The sequence below is a fragment of the Erithacus rubecula genome (genome assembly GCF_903797595.1).
Source record: "Erithacus rubecula genome assembly, chromosome: 13".
NCBI classification, from domain to species: domain Eukaryota; kingdom Metazoa; phylum Chordata; class Aves; order Passeriformes; family Muscicapidae; genus Erithacus; species Erithacus rubecula.
The window spans coordinates 18,267,142-18,289,076 of NC_136665.1; the positions used below are offsets into that span (position 1 = coordinate 18,267,142).

General features: G+C 41.4%; 1 protein-coding gene across 2 annotated transcripts in view; it reads left to right on the top strand.

The window, feature by feature from the left end:
* The window catches only part of CNTN6 (contactin 6), a 118,336-nt gene that overhangs the window by 4,386 nt on the left and 92,015 nt on the right, over positions 1–21,935 (top strand). For both annotated transcript variants that reach the window (XM_079317346.1, XM_079317345.1), the window contains exon 2: positions 18,709–18,846. In XM_079317346.1, the coding sequence (XP_079173472.1) occupies positions 18,792–18,846 (55 nt within the window). In that variant the 5' untranslated portion in view covers positions 18,709–18,791. The remainder of the gene's footprint in view (positions 1–18,708; positions 18,847–21,935) is intronic.

Sequence of the window (21,935 nt, forward strand, 5' to 3'; positions counted from 1 at the left end):
AACACAAGTGACTCAGGTACACAAAAACCCTCCCCAGGGCTCTGATCCCAGCTCCAACAGAGGCAGTTCAAACAAATAAAAACATTCTGCCTGCTTTTCATACAATAAATCCTCACTTCTCTTCAGGACACCCTGATGTGACCACCAATAAGATCAATTTTTTTTTTTTTAAATAAGATTCTTCAGGGAAAAAAAATACAATTGCTTTATATTTGGCAATGAATTCAGCTCTCCCATGGCTGCAACCAAGCATGAGGATCCCAGATCTCTCTTTGTAGTGATGCCTGCAAGGACTCTTTTATTAAAATTCTCTTATTAAACTTATCTCTTATTAAATGGGGGAAGACTGGCTGGAAAACAAGGATCTTCTGCTGTAAAAATCAGTGTAAATACCAAGTGTGTACCTGATTTAATTCCCATCCCTGTGATTCACACTGGGAATGTAGATCCTGGCTGGGATGAAGTTCTGCACCAAGTTTCTCACTGAAATGAGTGAATTTTCTGGACATCAGGAATGTGCCTGCCTGATCCCAAAATGCTTGGTGCTCTTTCTGGAACCTTGGTGCACTTCAGCAAATCAAATCCATTCCTGCCAGACATTCCCTCAGCGAATTTTGGGTTGTGCAGAACACGAGTGGTGCCTTTGGTGAGAGAAATGGGGATTAAAAGAAGTTTCTGCAACTTCATCTCTTCGAGCAGTTTCTGATAATCCTACCATGAAATTACAAAACCAGCGGGACCAGAGCAAACCTCCCTGGAAATTGTACTCCCTCCATTTGTAAAGGAAGACAGATAAGGTGGAGATTCTTATCAGCTAAATGAGAGCTGTGTGTCACATGGACTACCCATGTCCCATCCATCAGCTGAAAACTCTCAGCCAGGACAGAATTTGGGCTGGTGTGCACTGGATCTGTGCATCCCTGCCTTCCCCAGGGTGTTGCAGGTTCTAAGGGGTTTGTCCTTGAGCCAAGTGGAAAAAAAAAAACAAACCACAAAAAAACCCAAAAAACAAACAAAAAAAACCCACCCAAAATTCACAGCACAGCTGAGCTGCTGATTCTCCCTTGTGCCTCAGTTTCCCTTCTCTGATGTCTCAGCTGTTCCTGATGCTCTCAGTGGGATAACCCTGCCTGGTGACAGCTGGGAATGTTTTACCCACAGCCCTGTCACTTGTCCCTGGTTCTGCAGCATCCACTCCTCACACTGATGCCACTCTGCTAATTCCCTTCATTTGCCCAATTAGCCCCAGATGATTTTGTTTTCCTTCAGCTGAGCAAAGCAGGGAAGCTCTGCAGTCCCCAGCAAGGGAATTTCTCTCCCAGAAATTGTTTTGTCTGCTGGTGTAGCAGGAGCACTTGGGCTGCACAGCAGGTTAGAGGGTTTACCCCTGTTAAAGTCACTTAAACTGTCACCTTTCCCTCAGCACTGATATCATTAGTGGTGACACATTGCTGCAGCCTCTCCACAGAGGTCACCCAGCCCTTTCTGGAGCTATCACACAAAACTAAAAGCCATAAATATTATATTTAACCCTCTCCTTTCCTGTGTTACTCCAAAACCATTGGAGGTGCAAGTCTAATTACTTCACTGAACACACTCTGGTCCCTCTATTCTACCAAATCCATGAGTTAGGTTTGAATTTTCAGTCCTGGCTCAATTTTCTCACAAAATCCAAATAAATATCAATATTTGGTATAAAACTCCAATGCCTGGGCAGCTGCACTCCCATCTGACTGTGAGAGCAGAGCCACAGGGGAAAGACTTGTCAGAGGGATCTTCTACTTACAAGGAAAATCTTTGTTTTCTACAACATTGAAATGGGAGCAGTTATCCATGAGTTCCTTTTCAGAAGCCTGGCTGGTGGAAGATGTCCCTGCCCATGGCAGAGGGTGGTACAAGATTATCTTTATGGTCCTTTCCAGTGCAAAGAGTTCTGTGATTCTCTGAAAAACTGTACATAAAAACAACAAACAGACTCATTTTCCAAGGGGAGAATTCTTGTAGAGGTGAACATACACAAAATATTCATTGTTGCTGTTTGAGTACCGAGCATTTTTTGAGCAGGATGAAGTCAGGCTGGTACTTGTGCTAACATTGCCAGGAAAACTCCTGTCCCAGGCTGGTGATGAAGAGGAGGTGGAGCCCCCATCCCAGGAAGGGCTGGAGGTGGACTCAGAGCTCTGGGCTGGGGATTAGGCACAGCTGGGACTCCCTGGTCTCAGCTTTTCCAAGCTCAGTGATGTGGGGTTCTGTGAAATGCCCCTTGCTCAGGTGGGGACACTGACACTGAGTCCTTAGCACCTGAGCTCAGGTCTCACACAGCTGTCCTGTTTGCCAATAAAGGCAGAAGCTTCTCTTCAAAATGGAAAATGCAAACCCCCTCCCTCCAAATTATTATTATAATTTTGAAATTAAGGGGCTCTCAGGCAAAGAGTCATGCACTGGGACTCAATGGCCATGAACAGGAGATATCTCCTGGAGGGAGGATGGGCTGTGGAAGGATAAAGATGATTGCCCAGCTGGTTTAAAGATGGCCCATTAGCAGATAATATGTGCCAGGAGATAAAGATCTCTGCCACACCCAGTTTTAAACAATGGCCCATTAACAGGAGATATCTCTCACAGGGATAAGAATCACTGCCACACCCAGTTTTTAACAATGGCCCATTAACAGGAGATATCTCCCACAGGGATAAGAATTGCTGCCACACCCAGTTTTAAACAATGGCCCATTAACAGGTGATACCTGCTGGATGAAGGGTGTGTCATGGGAAAGATAAAGATGATTGCCCCAGCTGGTTTAAAGATGCCCATTAGCAGATAATGTGTGCCAGGAGATCAGGGGCACTGCCACACCTGAATTTAACAGATGGGGACAGAATCCACATTTCTGCTCTCATCCTGTATTGCACCCAAGACACAGCCCTTTGTGTTCCCTGTGTGCTGAGCAGGTCCAATGCACCATTTGGCCACTTTTCCATGTTTTTTCATGTTAATAGGATTATCCACACCCTGTGCTGCTGCTGTGCCCCAAACACAACCCAGTGCTGCAGGTCTGTCCCCATGCCAGTGCTGTTCCATCCCCCTCTGCTGCCCCTTTCCAGCTCTGATTCCATCTCAGACATCACCTCAGCTTCTACTCACCTGCCTGAAGCAAAGGAGAATCCTGCCTTATGAACCTGCTCACAATTGCTGCAGCTCCAGCCAGGAATAAACTGTTCTTAACCTAAATACTCCTCTGAGGACACTGAGCTTGGGGGAAGAAGCAAAACTGTGCTGTGTGCAGTGCAGGCAGGGAAAAGTGAGCCTGGACATGCTGGATAACTTGGAAAGAGAGGGGAGGGAAAGGAGAGCAGTGGTGAACACAGCTGAACAATAATGACCACTTTAGATTGTAGTAAATGTAATGTTTCTAAATAAAACACAGACTGGGGAAGCTGCAAAGACTGAAAGGCTGCCAATGTAAAATATTTGTGCAAAGCCAACCCAAAAAATACCTCAAGGAAAAGGGAAACTCCAGTGTGATAAAAGCTGTTCCATAGTGGGGGTGAGGTGAGGCTGTGGGTGGTGCTGGGCACCACAGGGAGCAGCACCCATGCAATAATTGATATGGCAAATTAAGGAGTGATAAAGATGATGGAGCAAAGGGGGCAAAGATCAGTGGAAGAAGTGTTGGTGTGGAGTTAAATTTGTAGGAAAAAAGATTTTTTCACTTTATTGCAAAATGCCCACTAAGGTAAGCCAGGATCTACCACTGAATCTTAGAGAAATCTTGATAACAAGAGACTTCAGAGGTATTTTGGGATGCTCTGAGGAAAGCTGTGGGGCGTGCTATTTGGAATTATTCTGTACTTGAGGTATTTCAGCATTAATTGCACAGCTTTACTCAGAGATTACTCATTTTCAAGTTAGTCTTACTGGAGGTGTTGAATAATGGATGATATAAAACTTTGGGTTAAGGATTCAGGGGATTGATTTGGAAGACATAGGTGAGACATCCCCAAAATCAAACTTCTGTCAAAAATTAGCAGAATAAAAGTAACATTTGAAGTGCAAGAACTAAGAAAAAAATTTTAAAAAAGCACCTTTCTCACTGATTCAGGCAAAATAAAAATTACTAAGCCTGTCACGATTTTACCTCTTTGTCTGGCTGACTTTCTCAGCAAGATTGATTCCAAATCCAGCTAAGCCCTGAAAGGAATTAGCAGGAAACTGCTTTGCTGGAGGATGCTGAGGGGGTGGGCTGAGCAGCCAGGGAAGCAGCAGCAATACCCAAAAATAAAACCCCAGCCCTGACTAACCAGGGGGCCTGTTGGGATCAGTGAAGTAAGTCATAAACCCTCTCACTTGAATCCACAGAGGCAAAAGCAATACTTTGAGAGGATAGAAAGCAGGTGAGGAGATGTTTGTGAGATGATAGCAGCAGAGAACACAGAGTGGGGGAACTTGGTGCCACCCCTGAGAGGGCAGGGACACTTCCACTGTCCCAGGTGCTCCAGCCCCAGTGTCCAGCCTGGCCTGGGACACTCCAGGGATCCAGGGGAGCCACAGCTGCTCTGTGCCACCCTCAGGGAAGAATTTCTCCCCACTATCCCATCTGACCCTGCCCTCCTTCAGCTTAAGCCATTCCCCCTTGCATTCCCCCCTTTCCATGCCCTTGCACAAAGTGCCACTGACCCTTCTGTAGCCAGGAGCAGGAAGGTTTCATCCACAGAAAGGCCCTGGGTTGGATTCACAGGTGGATTCAGAGCTTTATATTTGACTGAATTAATACAAATGTATGTACAAATATATTGAAAGTAGAACTTTAGAAGTTCTGCAGTTGTGTTTATTCGATACAGAAACCTGCAATAAAAACTCCTGACCCTTAAAGCAAGGAGGTGAGGCACAAACAATCTGTTATTACTGGTGTTAATTAACTTTATTCCATGCAGGCTGGACAGGGCTGGGAGCAGCCGGGGACAGTGGAAGGAGTGGAATCAGAGGAACTTTAATGTCCCACTGAAACCATCCCAGGATCCTGTGTCTGCAGGGCAGTTTGGAGCAGCATCATTTGCACACCTGGTGGCAGGTGAGGCAGCAATATTTAACCCTCTGTTCCCTGGTGATGGATGGAGCATGGCAGAACCAGCAGAAACCTTCCCTGCAGTGCCATTCCTGGTGTTTGATCCCAACCCAGGCCAGGTCTTGCCCATGGTTGATCACCAGGCCACAGCCTGTGTAATTACCCACTTCAATAATCAGTGTCTGGCTCTGATGAATTACAGCCCAGGCTGGGGATGGTTCAGAATAAATGAGCTGGGATGAAGGGTGTGACAGGTAACAAAGCATTTGTAATGGGATATACAGCTATTAAATGCAAAATAAAAAGGGTCACTAAAATATGTGTAAAAATAATCAGGAATAAAGCTAAAATCTATTTAGGTCATGGTTGTTGACCTGGCATGAGAGAGTGAAAATTAACCTTGCTCTGCATAAATGCAGGAGGGTGTCAGGGAGGTTCTCAGGTCACTTCTAGTGCTGCCACTCTCAAGTTTTGGGTTTTTGAGGGAGTTATATCTTCTGTTACTGTGCAAATTTGGGTTAGTCCCCAACTGCTGTGCCCCGTCCTGCCTGGGCTGACCATGGACAGTCAACAAAAGGTGCAGGAGATGCCTCCAGGAAAGTGTTAGAAGATGCTACTGCACAAACAGCCCCAGAGCTCTGGGTTTAACCCTTGCTTTCCTCTGAAGCTCTGCCTAACTCTGCACTTACACCCAGCCTGGGCAGGGCTGGGATGAGGCATCAAGTCTGAGCTTTTATATTTCCAGGTTCTGCACTGCATTGGTGACTCTGCACTCCATATAAAGTGTCACAGGTTCTCCTCCCAGCTCAGTCACACAACAATCCTTTCCCAGCCCCAGAACCAAGGACACGCTGCAGCTCCAGCCCCAAAAAGGGCAAACAGAGAATTGAGGAGAGAATCTGGGAGGGTGGGACTGCAGAGCCTGGAGCTGGGATTGGACAATGAACCCCAATGGGGAAAATGGAGCAAAACTGATAAAAGTGTGAAATTTGTGACTGGGATCCATCCTGGGTGTAGCCATGGCCAGGCTCTTGCACTGCCCAAGGGGAATCCTTTAAAAGCTTTTTAATAAATCCCTAATTTATTCCTTTAGCTCTGCCCAGCCTCTGCTCCAGCTCAGCCTTTCCAGGCATCAGGGAGAGTGAAGGCAGAGCTGATCTCTCTGAGTCACACACAGGGAAGGGACAAGGGGATCTGGGGCTCTTCCCAGGAATTTACATTCTTCAGAGATGTTCCTTGTGGCTATACTGTTAAAAAACCCTGTAATGGATGTTTCTGTTTTGCTTTTATCTCAGTGTTTTGGAGGAGCAGTAATGCTTTGGGTAAAATTCAAATCAATGCAAACCTCATAAGCCAATAAAATTTTATAGATGGTTATCCAATATGTAATTTGTTACACAATTTCTCTGTGGCTTCTGTTTATTGAGACATAAAGACTTTGCTTTTTTTAAGGGAGATTTTATGTGAGGAGGGCATAAGAAGGAATAACCTTTCATACCTATTGTGCCATAAACTAAATTACTCTTAACCCAAACCATTTATCTTGTGGTGGCAGCCTAATGAGACCAAAGGAAACAGAAACAAACTGCCCAGAATTTTCTTGAAGGGACAACTTTTATTGCCATCAAGCCTTTAGCTTCCCAGATTGGCCACAAGGATGTCACAGTTGATAATACCAGATAATACAATAAAAATAATCCAAGAAAATGATGAAGATATAAAGCTTGGGACAGGGAATGAGTGTAGAGGAGATGTTCAGGTTTTATTGGAAACTCTATATATCTCCTGGCAGGAATTTTCTGCTGGATGTGGGGAAGGGAAGGGAAGGGAAGGGAAGGGAAGGGAAGGGAAGGGAAGGGAAGGGAAGGGAAGGGAAGGGAAGGGAAGGGAAGGGAAGGGAAGGGAAGGGAAGGGAGGGAAGGGAAGGGAAGGGAAGGGAAGGGAAGGGAAGGGAAGGGAAGGAAGGGAAGGGAAGGGAAGGGAAAGGGAAGGGAAGGGAAGGGAAGGGAAGGGAAGGGAAGGGAAGGGAAGGGAAGGGAAGGGAAGGGAAGGGAAGGGAAGGGAAGGGAAGGGAAGGGAAGGGAAGGGAAGGGGAGTCTGAGCAGCAGCCTGGGGGCTGCTCAGATAAAGATCAGCATGGTTTTGGTGATTTGGCTCAGGAACAGCTCTCAGATGAAAGATCCCCACCCTAGTAAGGAAAATCACTGCAGTGCCTGCTGCTCATGACTAAGATGTTCTTTTTCTAATACAAATTTTCTCTTTGCAATATCCTTTGGCTTTACACAACATCATTTTTCCCGGTGTAATTTCACAGCGAAGGAGCAAAACTTTGGAGCAAATGTGAAGTTTTTCTTTTTTATGTTTTATTTTGTTTTGAGCCAGACACACAAACATAAAAGAAGCTTTTACTCAGTAGGTCCTGCTTGAGATATGAATGACTGACCTGGAGATACACACAGAGTATCTCATGAGTTAAGTGAAGTTCCAAGTCTTTGGAAAGCTGATCTAAATCTTGCTGAAATCAGTGGGGTTTATTTCCCTTTCCAGGGCTGGGCCAGCCCTTGCATGCTGTTTGTTAGCTCCATTAATTCCTGGGTGATTTCTCCTCCACACGATGCAATTGGGGCTGAGAGGTTTGCCTGGATCCAGGGACTGAAATATGTGGTGATGAACTTGCACTCTGATGAGGACTGATTTGCCTATTAAAGAAAGAAAAGCTAAAGGCAGTGGATCCCTTCAGACCCCAAACTTGCCATTTCCCTTAAAGGATGACAGATTTTTGTGAGAGGAGCAGACTAAGAGAAGAATAGAAACAATTTGTGTGCTGCTCTGGTGAAAAAAAAAATGGATTTGTGTCACAGTGAGGTAACAACATTGTTTTATGTGTCAAGCAAAAAAGAGAAATAGTCCATTATTTAGATCAGCACCAGTAAATGGATGTTTTTAAGACTGAAAAGCGAGGCCATCTCCTTCTTATCATCTCCATTCAATCTCCTAAACTCCAGCTGAACCTGTGAGAGAGCCTGGGCTGAGAGAGAGGGAGCAATCCAAGCTGAGAGTGACACAGAGTGACACCAGCAGGAGTTATTAGAGGAATTTATGAGCACAATCAGACATGGGGATGACAAGAAGCTGGGGGAGAGCTGCAGTATCCCAGGAAACAATCTGCATTATTAAGAGCAGAACTCCAGGGAAGGTGTGATGAGCTTGACAAAGTGCAGGCACTTCACTTTGGTATCCTCCTCAAAATCTCTGCCTCAAAACCAGAAGCACTTTTAAGCCCATTAGAGAAACTCTATTTTGGGGTTTTAGCACTGCAGTTCCAAGGAAATGTGTAGAAACTCCTTGATGGAGCAGCTTTGCAGGGATGTGAGGCTGAAAATGAGGCTCTTGCAATGTTTTTTCTGCAGTTTTTGGATGGATTTGATAGTCCTGGGGAAGAACCAGGTTGGGGTTGGCCAAGGCTCCAAAGGTGGCTCTGAACTGGTGTCAAACTGGTGTGAAACTGGTCTGAACCTTCCTGTAATGGAACAACCAGCACAGATTCCTGAGTGTTTAAAGAAAGACTTGAGCAGAAAACTTCAATATTGAATATTCAATATCCTTGTGCCATGGAAACACTCACCAGAGGGGAAGGAAAAATGTAACCAGGGGGGTTTCACTGTTCAGGTTTACCAATCAAACTATTTCAAATTTTTTTTTTTTCCTTTTGATATGTAGCCCAAATTCAGCAAAACACTGAAATCCATGTTTTGCAGTTGATATGAGAGTGATCCTATAGCAAAGAATGCACCTGAAAATATGTAAATTAACAATTTCTGCCATGGAGCAGCTTTTGCACAAACCTGGCACTAGACAGACCCTGAAGCAAGGAGCTTAAATTCCAAAGACTTCTTAATTTCAATGTTTTCCTTGAACAAATCCTTATTTTTCTCTGGAATATTAGCAGTGTTAAAATGCCAGCCTCCAGTTTTGAAAGCACTTTATTTTGGGTACCTTTAAAAATGAAGGGGAGATTTGGGATGTTGACATGTTTTGTTTGTATTGATGTGGAAAATGAAAGTGGGATTCCTTGATAATGAATGTACTCACAGATTTCTTGGAACAGAACTTTTTTTTTTTTCATGTTCCAAATGTAGTGGTTTTGGCTTAAAAACAAAGGACAACCTTTGTAAGAGGTTTGGTGAAAACATGTGCTTTAGCAGAGATTCCAAAAGCCAAAAGTTGCTTTTGATAAGGGGGAAAGGAAAAATAAGAGGATGAGGAAAGATCCCCTTGGTATGGAAAGACAGATTTTGATATTCCTAAATTTGCTGATCCAACAAATGTAAGAGTTTACAACAAACAGTGTGATGCAGGAGTGAAACCAGAGGAATTTCACACAGCCAGGGATGGATGAAGGATGCAGGAACTGCTTGGGAATTCACAGAAATCAGATATAAAAGTGGCATGGAAAACACAGAGGGGGATGCAAAGGGAAGGAGAAGCTGCTAAACATGGAGGTGAATTTTCACCAGCTGACTTTAACTGCCACAATAACAATGTTCAAACCCTCAGGAATTTTCACTCTGCAGGTTTCTCTGGGAATTGTGAGTTTTCCCTGCACTTTTCCTGGGTGCTTAGGTGCTGAGGGATGGGAATAATCCCCTAGCACCCCTTTGTAATTTGGGCATTTAATCAGCAAAACCATTTTTATCAGTCTTGGCCAAATGATGCTGCCTTGGTGAGGCAGCAGCTTAATTCACTTTTTCTTTCCTGTATTGTAACAGATTGTTTGGCATTGTCTCCTCTCAATTATTCCCTGTGATTCCAACCATACATTTTGAATAAAGAGAGTGGAGATGAAAGCACTGAGCAGAAGGGGATAAAAGAGGCTCCTTGGAGAGCTGATGTTAAAGGCAACAGGTGAAAGTCCTGTTAGATTTCCATGTCCAGTTTAATGGATGAGGAAACAAAGCAGAAATGAAAAGGAAGTTTTGCCTGTTGAAAAAAAAAAAATCACTGCCAGGGAAAAAATCTCTTGCTAAATATTTATATCCAGTCCTGGCCTTTCACTGCCCATCACGTTTTTGAATTTTAGAATTGATTTATTTTAAATAACTGCATACATAAATAAGTGCATCCTAAATATATCTCTCTGTGCATTAGGAGATTCTAAGTAAAATTATTATTCTTATCATAAACCAGATAAATTTTAAGAGTTCTTCTTCCAAAGATATTTGGTCCTGGTTCCCAGCTGGTGCAAATTTGCATTTTTCCATGAAGGTCAAAGTTCTCCTATTCTCACCCTGGAGCAGCCAACCCTGCTTACCTGCTAAAAACCTCCAGAATAGCAAGTTCAAGTTCTTTAGTGTACCCAGGAAGGGAAAACATTCCTAAATCCTGATTACTATTCCAGCTAACATTTTGCTTTTCTAACCTGTTCTGAGTTTGTAGCAATTGTCTGCTGCTGCAAATGCATCAATCCCTGCATGTGTGACTTGTTTGGAGTGCAGGGCAATTATCCAGGAATAAAATCAATTTCTAACAAATCATCTGCCATGTGCAAAGCAGGACTCTAATAGTAATTAAAGTCATAAAATGGATTAATGTTTCTCTCTATCTCTTCCTTTTACCCACTGGTAAAAACAGCTCATAAATGAGTTCTAGGAAAGAGCATGAACTGTAGAAGAAATTAATTAATAAACAGCAAATAATCACAAATCAATTCATTTAGGCCTGGGATTACATCATGATTTTCAAGCAGCTTGATGCAATTATCTGTGTCATGTGAACTGACTTTGAGGTGACTTTGAGGGAATTTAGATGTTCACATGGAACTCGGAGCAAAAATAAAAACATAAAGAATAAAAAGGGGAAAATAGATAAGTCTTGTTTTAAATACACCAAAATATTCTCTAAAGTTGTATTTCTATTTAGCTCACATTGACATGTTCTTCTCAATATACTAAAATATAAACTCATAATCAAGTTTTGTTCTCAAATTGCCAATTTAAATGCAAGTCTTTAAGTTATTCCCTGGCTTGTAACACAACCATCTTCCCAAAATCCAAACAGAGGTTTGTGTTAAAGTTCCTCCCTCCTGTACCACCCAAACCCTTCTGGATTTTCCATGGGGGATCCTTTAAAATTCCAGCTTTTCTCAGCTGTTTAAAGGATTCCCTCCTCCTCCTCTTCCTCTCCTGCATTCCACCAGCAGAAATAAATCATTTGTATTCCTCTTCCCATCTCCAGATCATCTTGAAACCTGTCTAGACATTCAAGCAATCTGTTTACTGCACTGATTATTCCACTTGGCTCTATCCCCTATCTTAAAATAAATAGATTATGCTGAATTAAGTCCAATTTCATCCAGAAACCAACTGATTATTTTCTTCCTTTTCCTCATTATCCAAGAGATTCTAAATGATAGCAACAGCATCACCAAGGAGGAAGGGAATAGGAAGGATCCTCATTTCACACTGAATCATTTACTTGTTAAACAATAAGCCTTGAAATTAACTTTCCCTCCTGGCACCCCTGCATGCACAAATGCAAATAAAATGATTACAGGCTTCATCTTGGGCAAAAATAATGGTCATGGATGGTTCAGCTAATCTAAAAGTCACCCTGGAATTGCAGCTTTGCTTGTTCCTATTTATATTGGTTATAATTCCACTAATCATGGTTTAAATCTGTGGCCACCCAGGTCAGCCCAGAACGAGTTCTGGCCACTCCATTTATTGCTGCACTGCAGTGTAGGGCTATTAAAAAAATCCAAATATTTCCTGACAGCTCTCGGGGGAAATCTGCAGTTCATAATTTCCTTTCATGGTGCTATTAATACTTCCTGACAGGCTCAAAGCCAGTTGTTAATAATCTGGCAGATTTCCAGGTTCTTGTCTAAAATTAGCTTCAGCTTCACTTCTATTTTTTTTTTTTTTTTTTTTTTTTTTTTTTTTTTTTTTTTTTTTTTTTGCAAATCTTGGCCCCTGATCCAGAAATTTCTGAAGCAGGAGTGGCAGGTGTTTGAACCTCCTGGTTGCTGAAACTCCAAAACTCCAGGGATGTTTTGCTCAACTCCACATTCCCTTTGGGAAGAAAGTTTGGTGGGTTCTCTGTGTCCAGAGGGCAAAGAAATTGCCCTTTTTTTTTATTTTAAAAAGTGTTGTGAAGGCCACCAGCTGGAGGACCAGATGTGTAAAGAATGCAGCAGCAAAAAATAATAAATACTAAAGATATTGATTTATTGGAAAGGAGAGCCCCATAAAGATATCACAATGCTTTTAATATGGATTTTAATAAAAAGATCTGGGATATTGAATGTGAAGAAGCAAAAGATTAAACTGCAAACACCCAATAAGAGACTTTAGGGTGGCACAAATGAAAGCATTGCTGGGATATCAGGCTCACAGAAAAGCAGCTGCTGCATGAGATCTTGAAAGAGATGAAGTCTTCAAGATATCATTGTAAAAGTTTATCAACAATTCCTTTATTAACCTCTGTGTCTTTGAAGAAACCTGCACACTGTCTTTTGATGATATTCTAATTTTGATCCTCTTTTTTACTGAAGGAATGGGAACTTTGCTGCTGACTTCAGTTGAAACAGCATCAATTATTTTATCATTATTTCACTGATAATATTTGGAAGGAGTTTTTTCTTAAGCTTTTACTCAGAGTTATGAAGTGGATATTAAACTTTTCACCTGGGGAGAACAATGTGTGCTCTGCATTGCCAGTGTTTGGGTGCCAGCAAGAGCTGCAGCTTTAGAGTTTGTGAACACGTTAAAAGAAATGTGATAATTGGTTTGAAAGTGATATTGTCAGATTTGGTACATTTAACACCTTCAGATCTCTTCAAAAACTACATTTCATAATGTATTGAATTGAAAATTGAAAATTGATCCACACTTACATTCCAGCCAGGCCTTGGAAGCCTTTTGATCAGACTTTTTCCATCTCAATGTTTGCTCAATAATTGCTGCAGACTGTATTAAATGATTAGGGGAGAATCTTCTTAGAAATTATCTTTATTCCAGTTCCCATGGGGAACATTCTCTCCTGTAATTCCCACAAATCTCTGAGGACTGGACTCTTTTCATCCCACCAACACTTCCAGGAGAGATTTCACACAGGTGTTGGAGGTCCATGCCCACTTATTTAGGGATTAAAATGAGAGCAGAACTGTTTTAGCCACAGAATGAGCAATCAGCCCCTTCAGGCTGGTTACTGGCATTGCATAGTTTATAAAACTTTTAAAAAATTGTCAAGAAATGTGGTTGTGTGAGATCACTGCACCTGGGTTCAGCACAAGCACTGGGGTTGGTTTTACTATTATATTCATTTTCACTTCAGCACTTTGCTGGTGAAAGACATTTTAATGCTGGTTTGCAACAGCACAACCCAGTGGGGTTTCTGTCTTTCAGCCTTTGCATTTGGGATAAATGCAGCAAATTCTCTGATTGGCTTCTGCCTGTAGAGACAGAGTTATTTACAGCTGGGAATGGCCACACAAAGCTTGGCTGCTGCTCTGGAGCACTTCACATACTCACGGAAGAAAAATGCAGGGAAAAAAACCCCAAAATAATTTAAAAATAATTTAAAAATATTTTTTTAATAATTTATTTTTTTTAAATCCTAGTGTGTCCTGTACTTGACTGTTAAAGAAGGTGACAATCCTTACAAGGATGCTTAGAATCATGGAATGGTTTGGGTTGAGAGGGACCTTAAAAATCACCCAGTGCCCCCCCCTGCCATGGCAGGGACACTTTCCACTGTCCCAGGTGCTCCAAACCCAGTGTCCAACCTGGCCCTGGGCAATTCCAGGGCTGGGCACCCACAAATTCCCTGTGCCAGGGTAATTTCAGTGCTGCTGAGTCCATCTGGGATGCTGATGATGCCTCAGCAGACACCAGAGCACAATCCATCCCATTTCTCCTCAAATCTCTTAATTTGGGGAGTTTAAGACAACAGCAGCCTCTGTAGTGTCCCACCCTGTAGGATCCCAATGTCACCTGAAACACAAGGAGCTGTTTGCTCGGATTTAGGAAAATGTTTTGAAAACACAAGATTTAAACCCTCCCTGAAGGCTTTATGCTGTGAATTTCAATTGCAAATGAGCCACAATATTTTCCTTTTCCCTGGGAAAAGTGAGCAACAGCAGTCAGGAGTGAAAACCAAATGAAAAGCCAAGTCCTTTTGTGCAAGAGGAAAAATGGGAGTGATCAGTATTGGAAACCTTTGTTAAATAGCACAGGATGCTTTTCTCCCTCAAAATACAGTTCAATAATTCTAAATAAGCAGTAAGTACTCCAACAGCATAGTAAATCCTGCTGGAGCCTGGAAAACTGGTTGCTCCTGCTCCTGTTCTGGTTGCAAGTGTTTTCTATTCACTCTGTTATGGATAGCTGGAAAATAGTTTGAGTGCAGAAAGCGCCTCAGGGGTAAAAAGTTTGAAAAGAAAAATGTAGCTGTATATCATTGGCATTCATGAGCAAATTCACATTAGATGCCTTGGAATCAGGAGCTCAGGAGACAATGGAGAGATCAGGAGCAATGGTGTGCCAGGAATGCAAGGCTGGCTGTGACAGACTCTGCTTATTTCCTGGCACATGAGGGATAAAAAATAAAAAAAAAAGGGTGGAAGGCCAAATTCTAAGGATAATATAGATGTGTGGGAGCTGGTGGGAGGGAAAGCTGAGCTGCAGAATGAAGGGGTTGTGCTTGCTCTGCCTGGGTTAGAGCTTTTCTCTCCACATTTCCTTTCCTTCCTTCTCCCACACGTGCAGATCTCATTCCATGGCTGGTCACCCCAATAAACCAGTCCTGGGGTGAAGCTCCCCCACCTCCACCACTGTGCAATTTGGCCCCAAATCCCTCTTCTTGAATATTTTTTTTTTTTTTTTTCTTCCACCAGGTCAAAAAGTTGCTCTTTCTGCAAGCACAGCTACATTTTTGCCATGGGTAAAAATGTCAATTTGCTGGAATTTAGCTGAGAGCAAAATCTCATCATTCCCAGGGCCTGACAGGTTTTACCCCAGTTCAATGTCACATCACCACCTGAACCAACTTTTGCTCTCAGAAAACTCCACAGAAAATTGTGGCAGCAGTGAGAAATGGGGGCTATTTCCATGAGAATTCAGATGACACCAGAAGAGTGTTTTGTCTTTTGTCACAGATTTGGTCTTGTAAATGTTTTCTTCCTCAAAAAATAAATGGTTGTAGAAATTAAGGGTCTTGGTAACCAAAGCCTTGGAGCCAGGTTGGGCTAAGTAAAGAACAAGGTATTGGCACTGACTTTAATGTGTTAAATATATTAGATTGTTTTAATTAATTAATTAATCCACAGCCTACTCCCTTCCAAATTTCAATGAAAACATCTGTACAATGCAACCTTCAGCCACACAACAGGAGAACCTTCCCCTCCATGTGCTAAATGCCAAATCAGCACTCAAATCCCACTTTCAGCCTGAATTTTCCAATCTCACAGATGTCCAGGAGGGAATGTTGTACTTTCTTTCCAGTGATATTTCCCTGCAAGGAGAAGCAGGAGCTGCACAACTCATCCACACTGCTGACCTGGGTATTTTATCCCATTTATTCACCTCCTGTGTATCCCTGGGTGTCCCAACATTTGGGTGTCTCAGGAGCAGATATTTCTCCTTCCCCCACTCATAAGAAATGAAAATGACAGATATAAAATATCTGAGGACTGAATTTCCTATGGACTTGTTTTGTCTAATGGAAAAACAACAAAAAATGATGTTGCCTACTTCTGTAACAAACATATTTGTATAAATTACATCCTGCTGACAAATGGACACGCAATCAGGATTTTAGGGGGAAATGTAATGTTTCCCCCATGATCATATTTAACATATTTTGTTTTCCATCCATCTCTCTGCTCAAACTGTGGCATAACAATTAGAGTAAGTGATAGCAGCACATCCAGAAAACAAAGGGTATGATGGCAGAATTTATCTTGTTACATTTCTTGATTTAAAGCCAGTCTGGGATTTCTGGTCTGAACCAGATTTTTCTTATGCTATAAATATTTCAGTTTTTTCATTTATTCTTGATTTAGTTTGACAGTAAATAATCCCATGGAAGCTGCTGTTGGAAAGATGTTGTAAAAATTATTAAGTGCCTGCTCACCAGTTCAGTCCTTGTGTTTGTCAAAGGGAAGGGAGTAAAACAGCTGGGTAACTTTAAGGAAATATATATGTGTGTGTGTGTGTGTTTACAGTAATGCACCATAATTTGCAGTCCTAGGAGCATAAATATTACAGTTCTGAGGATTGATCAATACCTTGTATGAATACAAAGGGTTTGGGTTGTATATTCAGGATATTGGCAGCTGCAGGTTCTTGTTTCAGGGTTCCAAAAGACTCACCTATAACCCAACAAGAGGAGAATAGAAAGCACGGAGGGTTTCAAAAGGATATTTCCTTGAAAAAAAAAAAATAAAAAAGAAAAGGATCTGTCATCTTGGAAAAGGATGGTCTGGCCTTTATTGGCTATTTTTTGTTTGGAATAATTTTTGTTTGGAATATCAGGAAGCATGTGAGTAACTCTGGATGGTCTAAGTCCATTCCCAATTTTCTTTGGCAGCTCTTGCACCTTTAGGAGGGATTTCTGCACTCACACAGAATGTAGAAGGATCAGAAACTGGATCTAATTGAGAGATCTTGAGGAAAAGGATTTGGGTGGGACCATCTCCCTGCCCAAGAAAACAAGCACAGAAAAATACCCAGCACAGGAGGCCAATCCAAAGAGAAACGCCAAGGAAAACACGTGGGAATGTGCAAAATTCACAGCAATAACTTCAGCAAAAGGGGATAAATTGCAGACAATTGGTTGTTATCTGCTAACAGCCAGCTTGGCATCCAGCAGGATGATTTGTCAGCAAATGGGCAATTGGAGCCTCTCACCTGCTGCACACACAGGTCCTGGGGAATCTCCCTCCTCCAGGGGAAAAAAAAATAAAAGCTAAAACTGGGACAGCTAAAGTCAAAAATTAGTACAGGAGGAATTAGATGGCATCTCAGTAATTAATTAAAATCCTACCTTGCATTTTTTTGATCTGAAGGGATATATTCAGTTCAGGAAGGACAAGGGAGAACAAATTTAAAGCTTTTTTTTTTTTTTTTTTTGTCTCAGATATCACAGATATGTACAGAAGCTTCGAGACAAATATTGACAAGCAGGAGAAAGGGTGTGAAATAAATATGATGTGATTCAATAAGGAAAAGCACCAGGTTTGCCACTGAAGCAGAAATAATCAATGTTTACCTTCAGCAGGTGGTTTAAAGGAGGGATTGGGGTAGAACCTGCACTGAAGGCAAAGGTTCTAAAAAAACCACCCACAAGTATTAAAAAAGAAAGGAAATATTGACTGAGGGTATTTAGGTGCAGTTAGTGCTGCTTGGGGCAGGGTTGATGTTTAAAGGTCCAACCAGCTCATCCTTCTCTGTTTCTACTTCGACAGAATTATAATTTAGTGTTTTTTAATCCTTTCCCTTTCAAACACTTATAAATTTTGCAAATGTTCTTCAGCAGATCACAGCTGTGTGCAAAGTAGGACATCATGAAAGGCAAAAAGAAACTCTGGGGTTTTTCCATCCTTTTTTTCCAAAACTTAGAAACTTGTCAAGTTTTGATCATTCCTCGGGTTTTTAAGCGTCTCCCCTGAGACCACCTGCAATTTTTAGGTGCATTTTATAGAAAATATTAACAAAATTAAGTCTTTTAGAGAAGTGGGATGGCTTCCAGGAGATTTGGATTTCTTAATTTTCTAAAAATCATCTCTCTGACTCCTATCAGCAATAAGTTCCAGGACAACCCTGGATGAGATCTTTTCACACTGCTGTGAAAAATGAGACGAGTGAGAAGAGAATATGGATCCATAAGTGTGGCTCATAATTGTAATTTCTCAGTGGAAAATTTTCAGCACTTAAAAGGTTTGGAATGATTTTACAATTTTGTAAACTCATTTTATTAAGTGATTTCTGGTTTCAGCTGCTTTATGAAGTGATCCCCAGCAGTAAATCACTCGTGTGCCCTTTGGGAGTATAGGACAAACAGATACTTTTTCCTGGCTTAATTCATCATCTGTCGACTGAAATGGCAAAGGAAATTAGAGGAAATTGTTATGTAAATCCTGACAGGCTGGTTGGTTTCTGAAGGATAAAACTTCACACAGAAAATGTTTTTTTTTTTTTTTTTTCTTTTTACATGGGATGTGTGTGTGACACTGGGATCCCTTCTCCTCCCATGGGAGATCAATCATTTTGCATCAGGAATGATCACTTTAAAATACATTCACCAAAGGATCCTGGCTGGGCTCAGAATGGAATCAAGGAACCTTTTCTTCCATCCCATCACTGTCAGACACAAGGATCACAGGCAGATCTTTCTTCCCTACTTGGAGAAACTCCCTCCCATCCAAGAGATCTCTGTGCCACATAGGAGGAACCCCAAATTATTGGATTTTCATTCCAACTTTGTGCCATTTTGGAATTATTTTAATGTCAGGATGATCCCATCCCATTTGTAATGTCTTAATCTCCAAACTGTGCAGTAAATGTGGTTTCACCTGGGGAAATTTGGGGTGTTCATTTGGAGTCTGTGCTTTAATTGCCCAATATCTCTTCCTGTTTTTGCAGAGCATCCAGGTAGTCACAGGAAGACACACTTTACTTTCTTCCACTGATTGGATGGGAGGAATTTTTGACCTTGGAAAGTGGAGATGATGTTGCTATGGAAACTAATAAGTCTGCTGCCATTCATGAGCTGCAGCACAGGTAAAATGTTCCACTATTAGTGTTTGTGATTGATAAATCTCTATCAGTGTCATAATTCTTGGAGAAAGAAGAAGCAATTCCCAAAATTAACAGCGATTTTCTGTATGAACAAGTGGCTGAGGAGCTTTTCATTAGGGTAAGTTTTAATTTTAAACAATTCCAGGTGCTGCCTTTGAACCAGGAAAACACTTTTCATGATCATAAGAAAGCTGGGATCCAGGTAATAGCTTTAAAAAAAAGTCTAAGCTGTAACAGTGAGAAAGAAAAATAATTGTTACTTGGGTGACAACACCATGTAAACATTTTTTGGCCACAATATCAGCAAATGAGTCTGGACTGAAAACCAAAATTGATTTAATGGCTTTGATTCCACATTTCATCTCACACCCTTCAAGTGCTTCCATATGAGTGAAGTGTCTTTAAATCCCTGTGAACTGAAAGGAAAATTAAAGTGTTTATTTATCAAGTCCAAAAATGGGTGAGAATCATCAGGACTATCACTATAAATATACAAAAAGGAAAGAAAATCCTGCTCAAATTCATTCTTTGCCTCCTGCTGGACCCTCATCCCACCCTGGGCATCCTGACACTCCTCAGGCTGGGATCAGAGGCCAAAGTGTGGCTGGAGAAAGCAAAAACTCATCCCTCCATTCTCCTTCTTGAATATCCCTCGTTCTTAATTAAAATATCAACAGTTTGTAACATATTGTGAGGTAAAATGTTCTTTTCTGCCTGGCTGGGCATTGCTCACAGTGAGGGTTTGGTATTCTGAGTTCATTCCAACTCTGAACCTTTCTTCTAATTAAAAGCATATAACTTGACAATCCTGCTTCATAAAGCCATAAAAATGGGATTAATTACAGCCTCATCTCCAAACAGGCACTGAATGGGAGCTGGACTCTTTGAGGTTATAATGAATTTGGGGATGGACTGACCCTTCACACTTGGCTGTGATAGAAACCATGACAACTGACTTTTGTCTCCAATTAATGGATTGAACTCTAAATAGCCAGGATATTACTCATGTACTTACAAGGAAATTGTATTAAAGTAACCTCAAATGATACTTAAATTAATTATGTAGTGCATGAGTCAGCAGCTGTTTGAAGTGAAGAAACAGAGCACAGGGCAGACTTCAGCAGCATTTTAAAATACAATTTAAATGAAACTCAGTGCTGTTTTATCTAAATGTGAAATGTAAACCCCAGGATAAAAAAATGCAAATCTCAGGATCAGACTTTCTGTTAAATCAATACAACGTTGCTATTTCAGTAACAAACAAGCAGCATGTTAAGGGCTAAAAAACTTGGAATGTGTAAAATATTGTGATATATAAAATATTTCAAGTGAGCAGTCACTCGTTTAAGCCCAGCTTTGCTGAACTAATCTCAACAACCACGTTTAGGACTCAAATCTTCCCTTTATTCCCCACTGCTCCTTTTTTTTTTTTTTTTTTTTTTTTTTTCCCTTTCCCCAGGCTTTTATTTTTGAAACTTTTTGTCATCTTCATCATTCTTGCCAGAGGATCATCTTTAACAAGCCCAGTCCCAGGCTTTAAATCTGAGTTAAAAGGTACTAGGAGCTCACTTATAAATGAACATGTTCAGCTTTTAAAGACTTAAAAATAGCTAAAAATGCAAATGTTCCATATTCCCAGGCACCAAGAGCAGCTCATAACAGCCCTTCTGTCCTGCTCTCAATTAAAGGAGCAGCAAAAGCTCCCACTGACTTCACTGGGAATAATTAATTTATACCTGGGTATGAATTAACTCCACTGATTTCAGCAGAGCTGGGCTGATTTTCATTCCATGACATCCTGAAATACTCCTGGTAGCAACAGCCAAACTGCACCCATGGCAAAACTTCTCTGCTTTGTCACAAGGAAGGGTCACATCAATTTAGCAATAATAGAAATGAGTGGGAAATTGAGGATTAACCAGTCCTGGTGCTGAGCAGTTTTTTCAGCTGGGGATGGAAAGTTAATTCAGGGTGTTGGATGGCATTGGTCACTCATTTCCTCCTTGTTTCTACCTCAATTCTACCTGACATGTAGAATGAAAATGATTTTGACCTCTAAATTAATTTTAAATCTCAGGATTAAATGTGCTGTGCAGAAGAGCTGGGTATTATTACCCTTCAAAATGGCAATTCAATTACTCAAAAATAAAACTGCCCTCTATATTCTCTTTATAGGCAAAAATCGTGGAAAGAATAATGTTCTCTCCAACTCTTATTTTCCAGCAGAGCTTTTTTTATGTGTCTCAACGAGGGTCTTTAGGGTTTTCTTGCAGTGCCTTAGGGGACAAAATAAAATAAAGTAATGCATGCACAGTGACACAGCGAGGGAACAGATTAGATTTTTTTTTTTTTCCTAACCCATTGCTATTTAAATGAGATAATCTGATCTAAGCAGAGCACCAGAGGCAAGAAGGGTGATGAAGATATACTCAGAGATCATTACTTTAAATTCTGTGTACTTGCTACAGGGATGTACAACAACCCTCTCCTGACATCGTTGCAATTTGAACATTATTTGATATGAATATGTTAAGAAAGAGCCTTCACTTTCTGGATTAAAGATGCAGACAGGATTTTGGGAAGTTGAAATGAACAGACCTGTCCAAAGTGCACAATAAAATGAAATAATTGTCTTTTTACACCACAACTCTCTCAGCTTTTCCTCCTATGGCTGCTCCTGGACTGTGCTGCTTCCTCTGGAGCTGTTGTGCAAGGCAGGTTTCCAAGAATATCTTAATGAGGGAAAATTTTTTTTTCAATTTTTGATATCACATTTCTGTCCTAAGCACCCATCAGATGCACCTCAGGCTGTTCCCTGGATGTGGATGCCAGGTCAGCTTCTCCACCAGGCTGGAGGAAATTTCCTCATCTCTCTCTGTCTCTGGTCCCTCCATTCTCTCCTCTGTCAATAAGGAATTATTTCTGATTATTTCAAGTGCATTTCCACCTGGACAGCTGATCCAAATTTTTCTGTGTCCCTCCCATTCCTCAAGGGAAATGGCACCTGTGTTATTCCTGGTGGCTTCTTCCCTTCCAATAAATCCCTTCAGAGGCACAGAGAGGTGGCATTT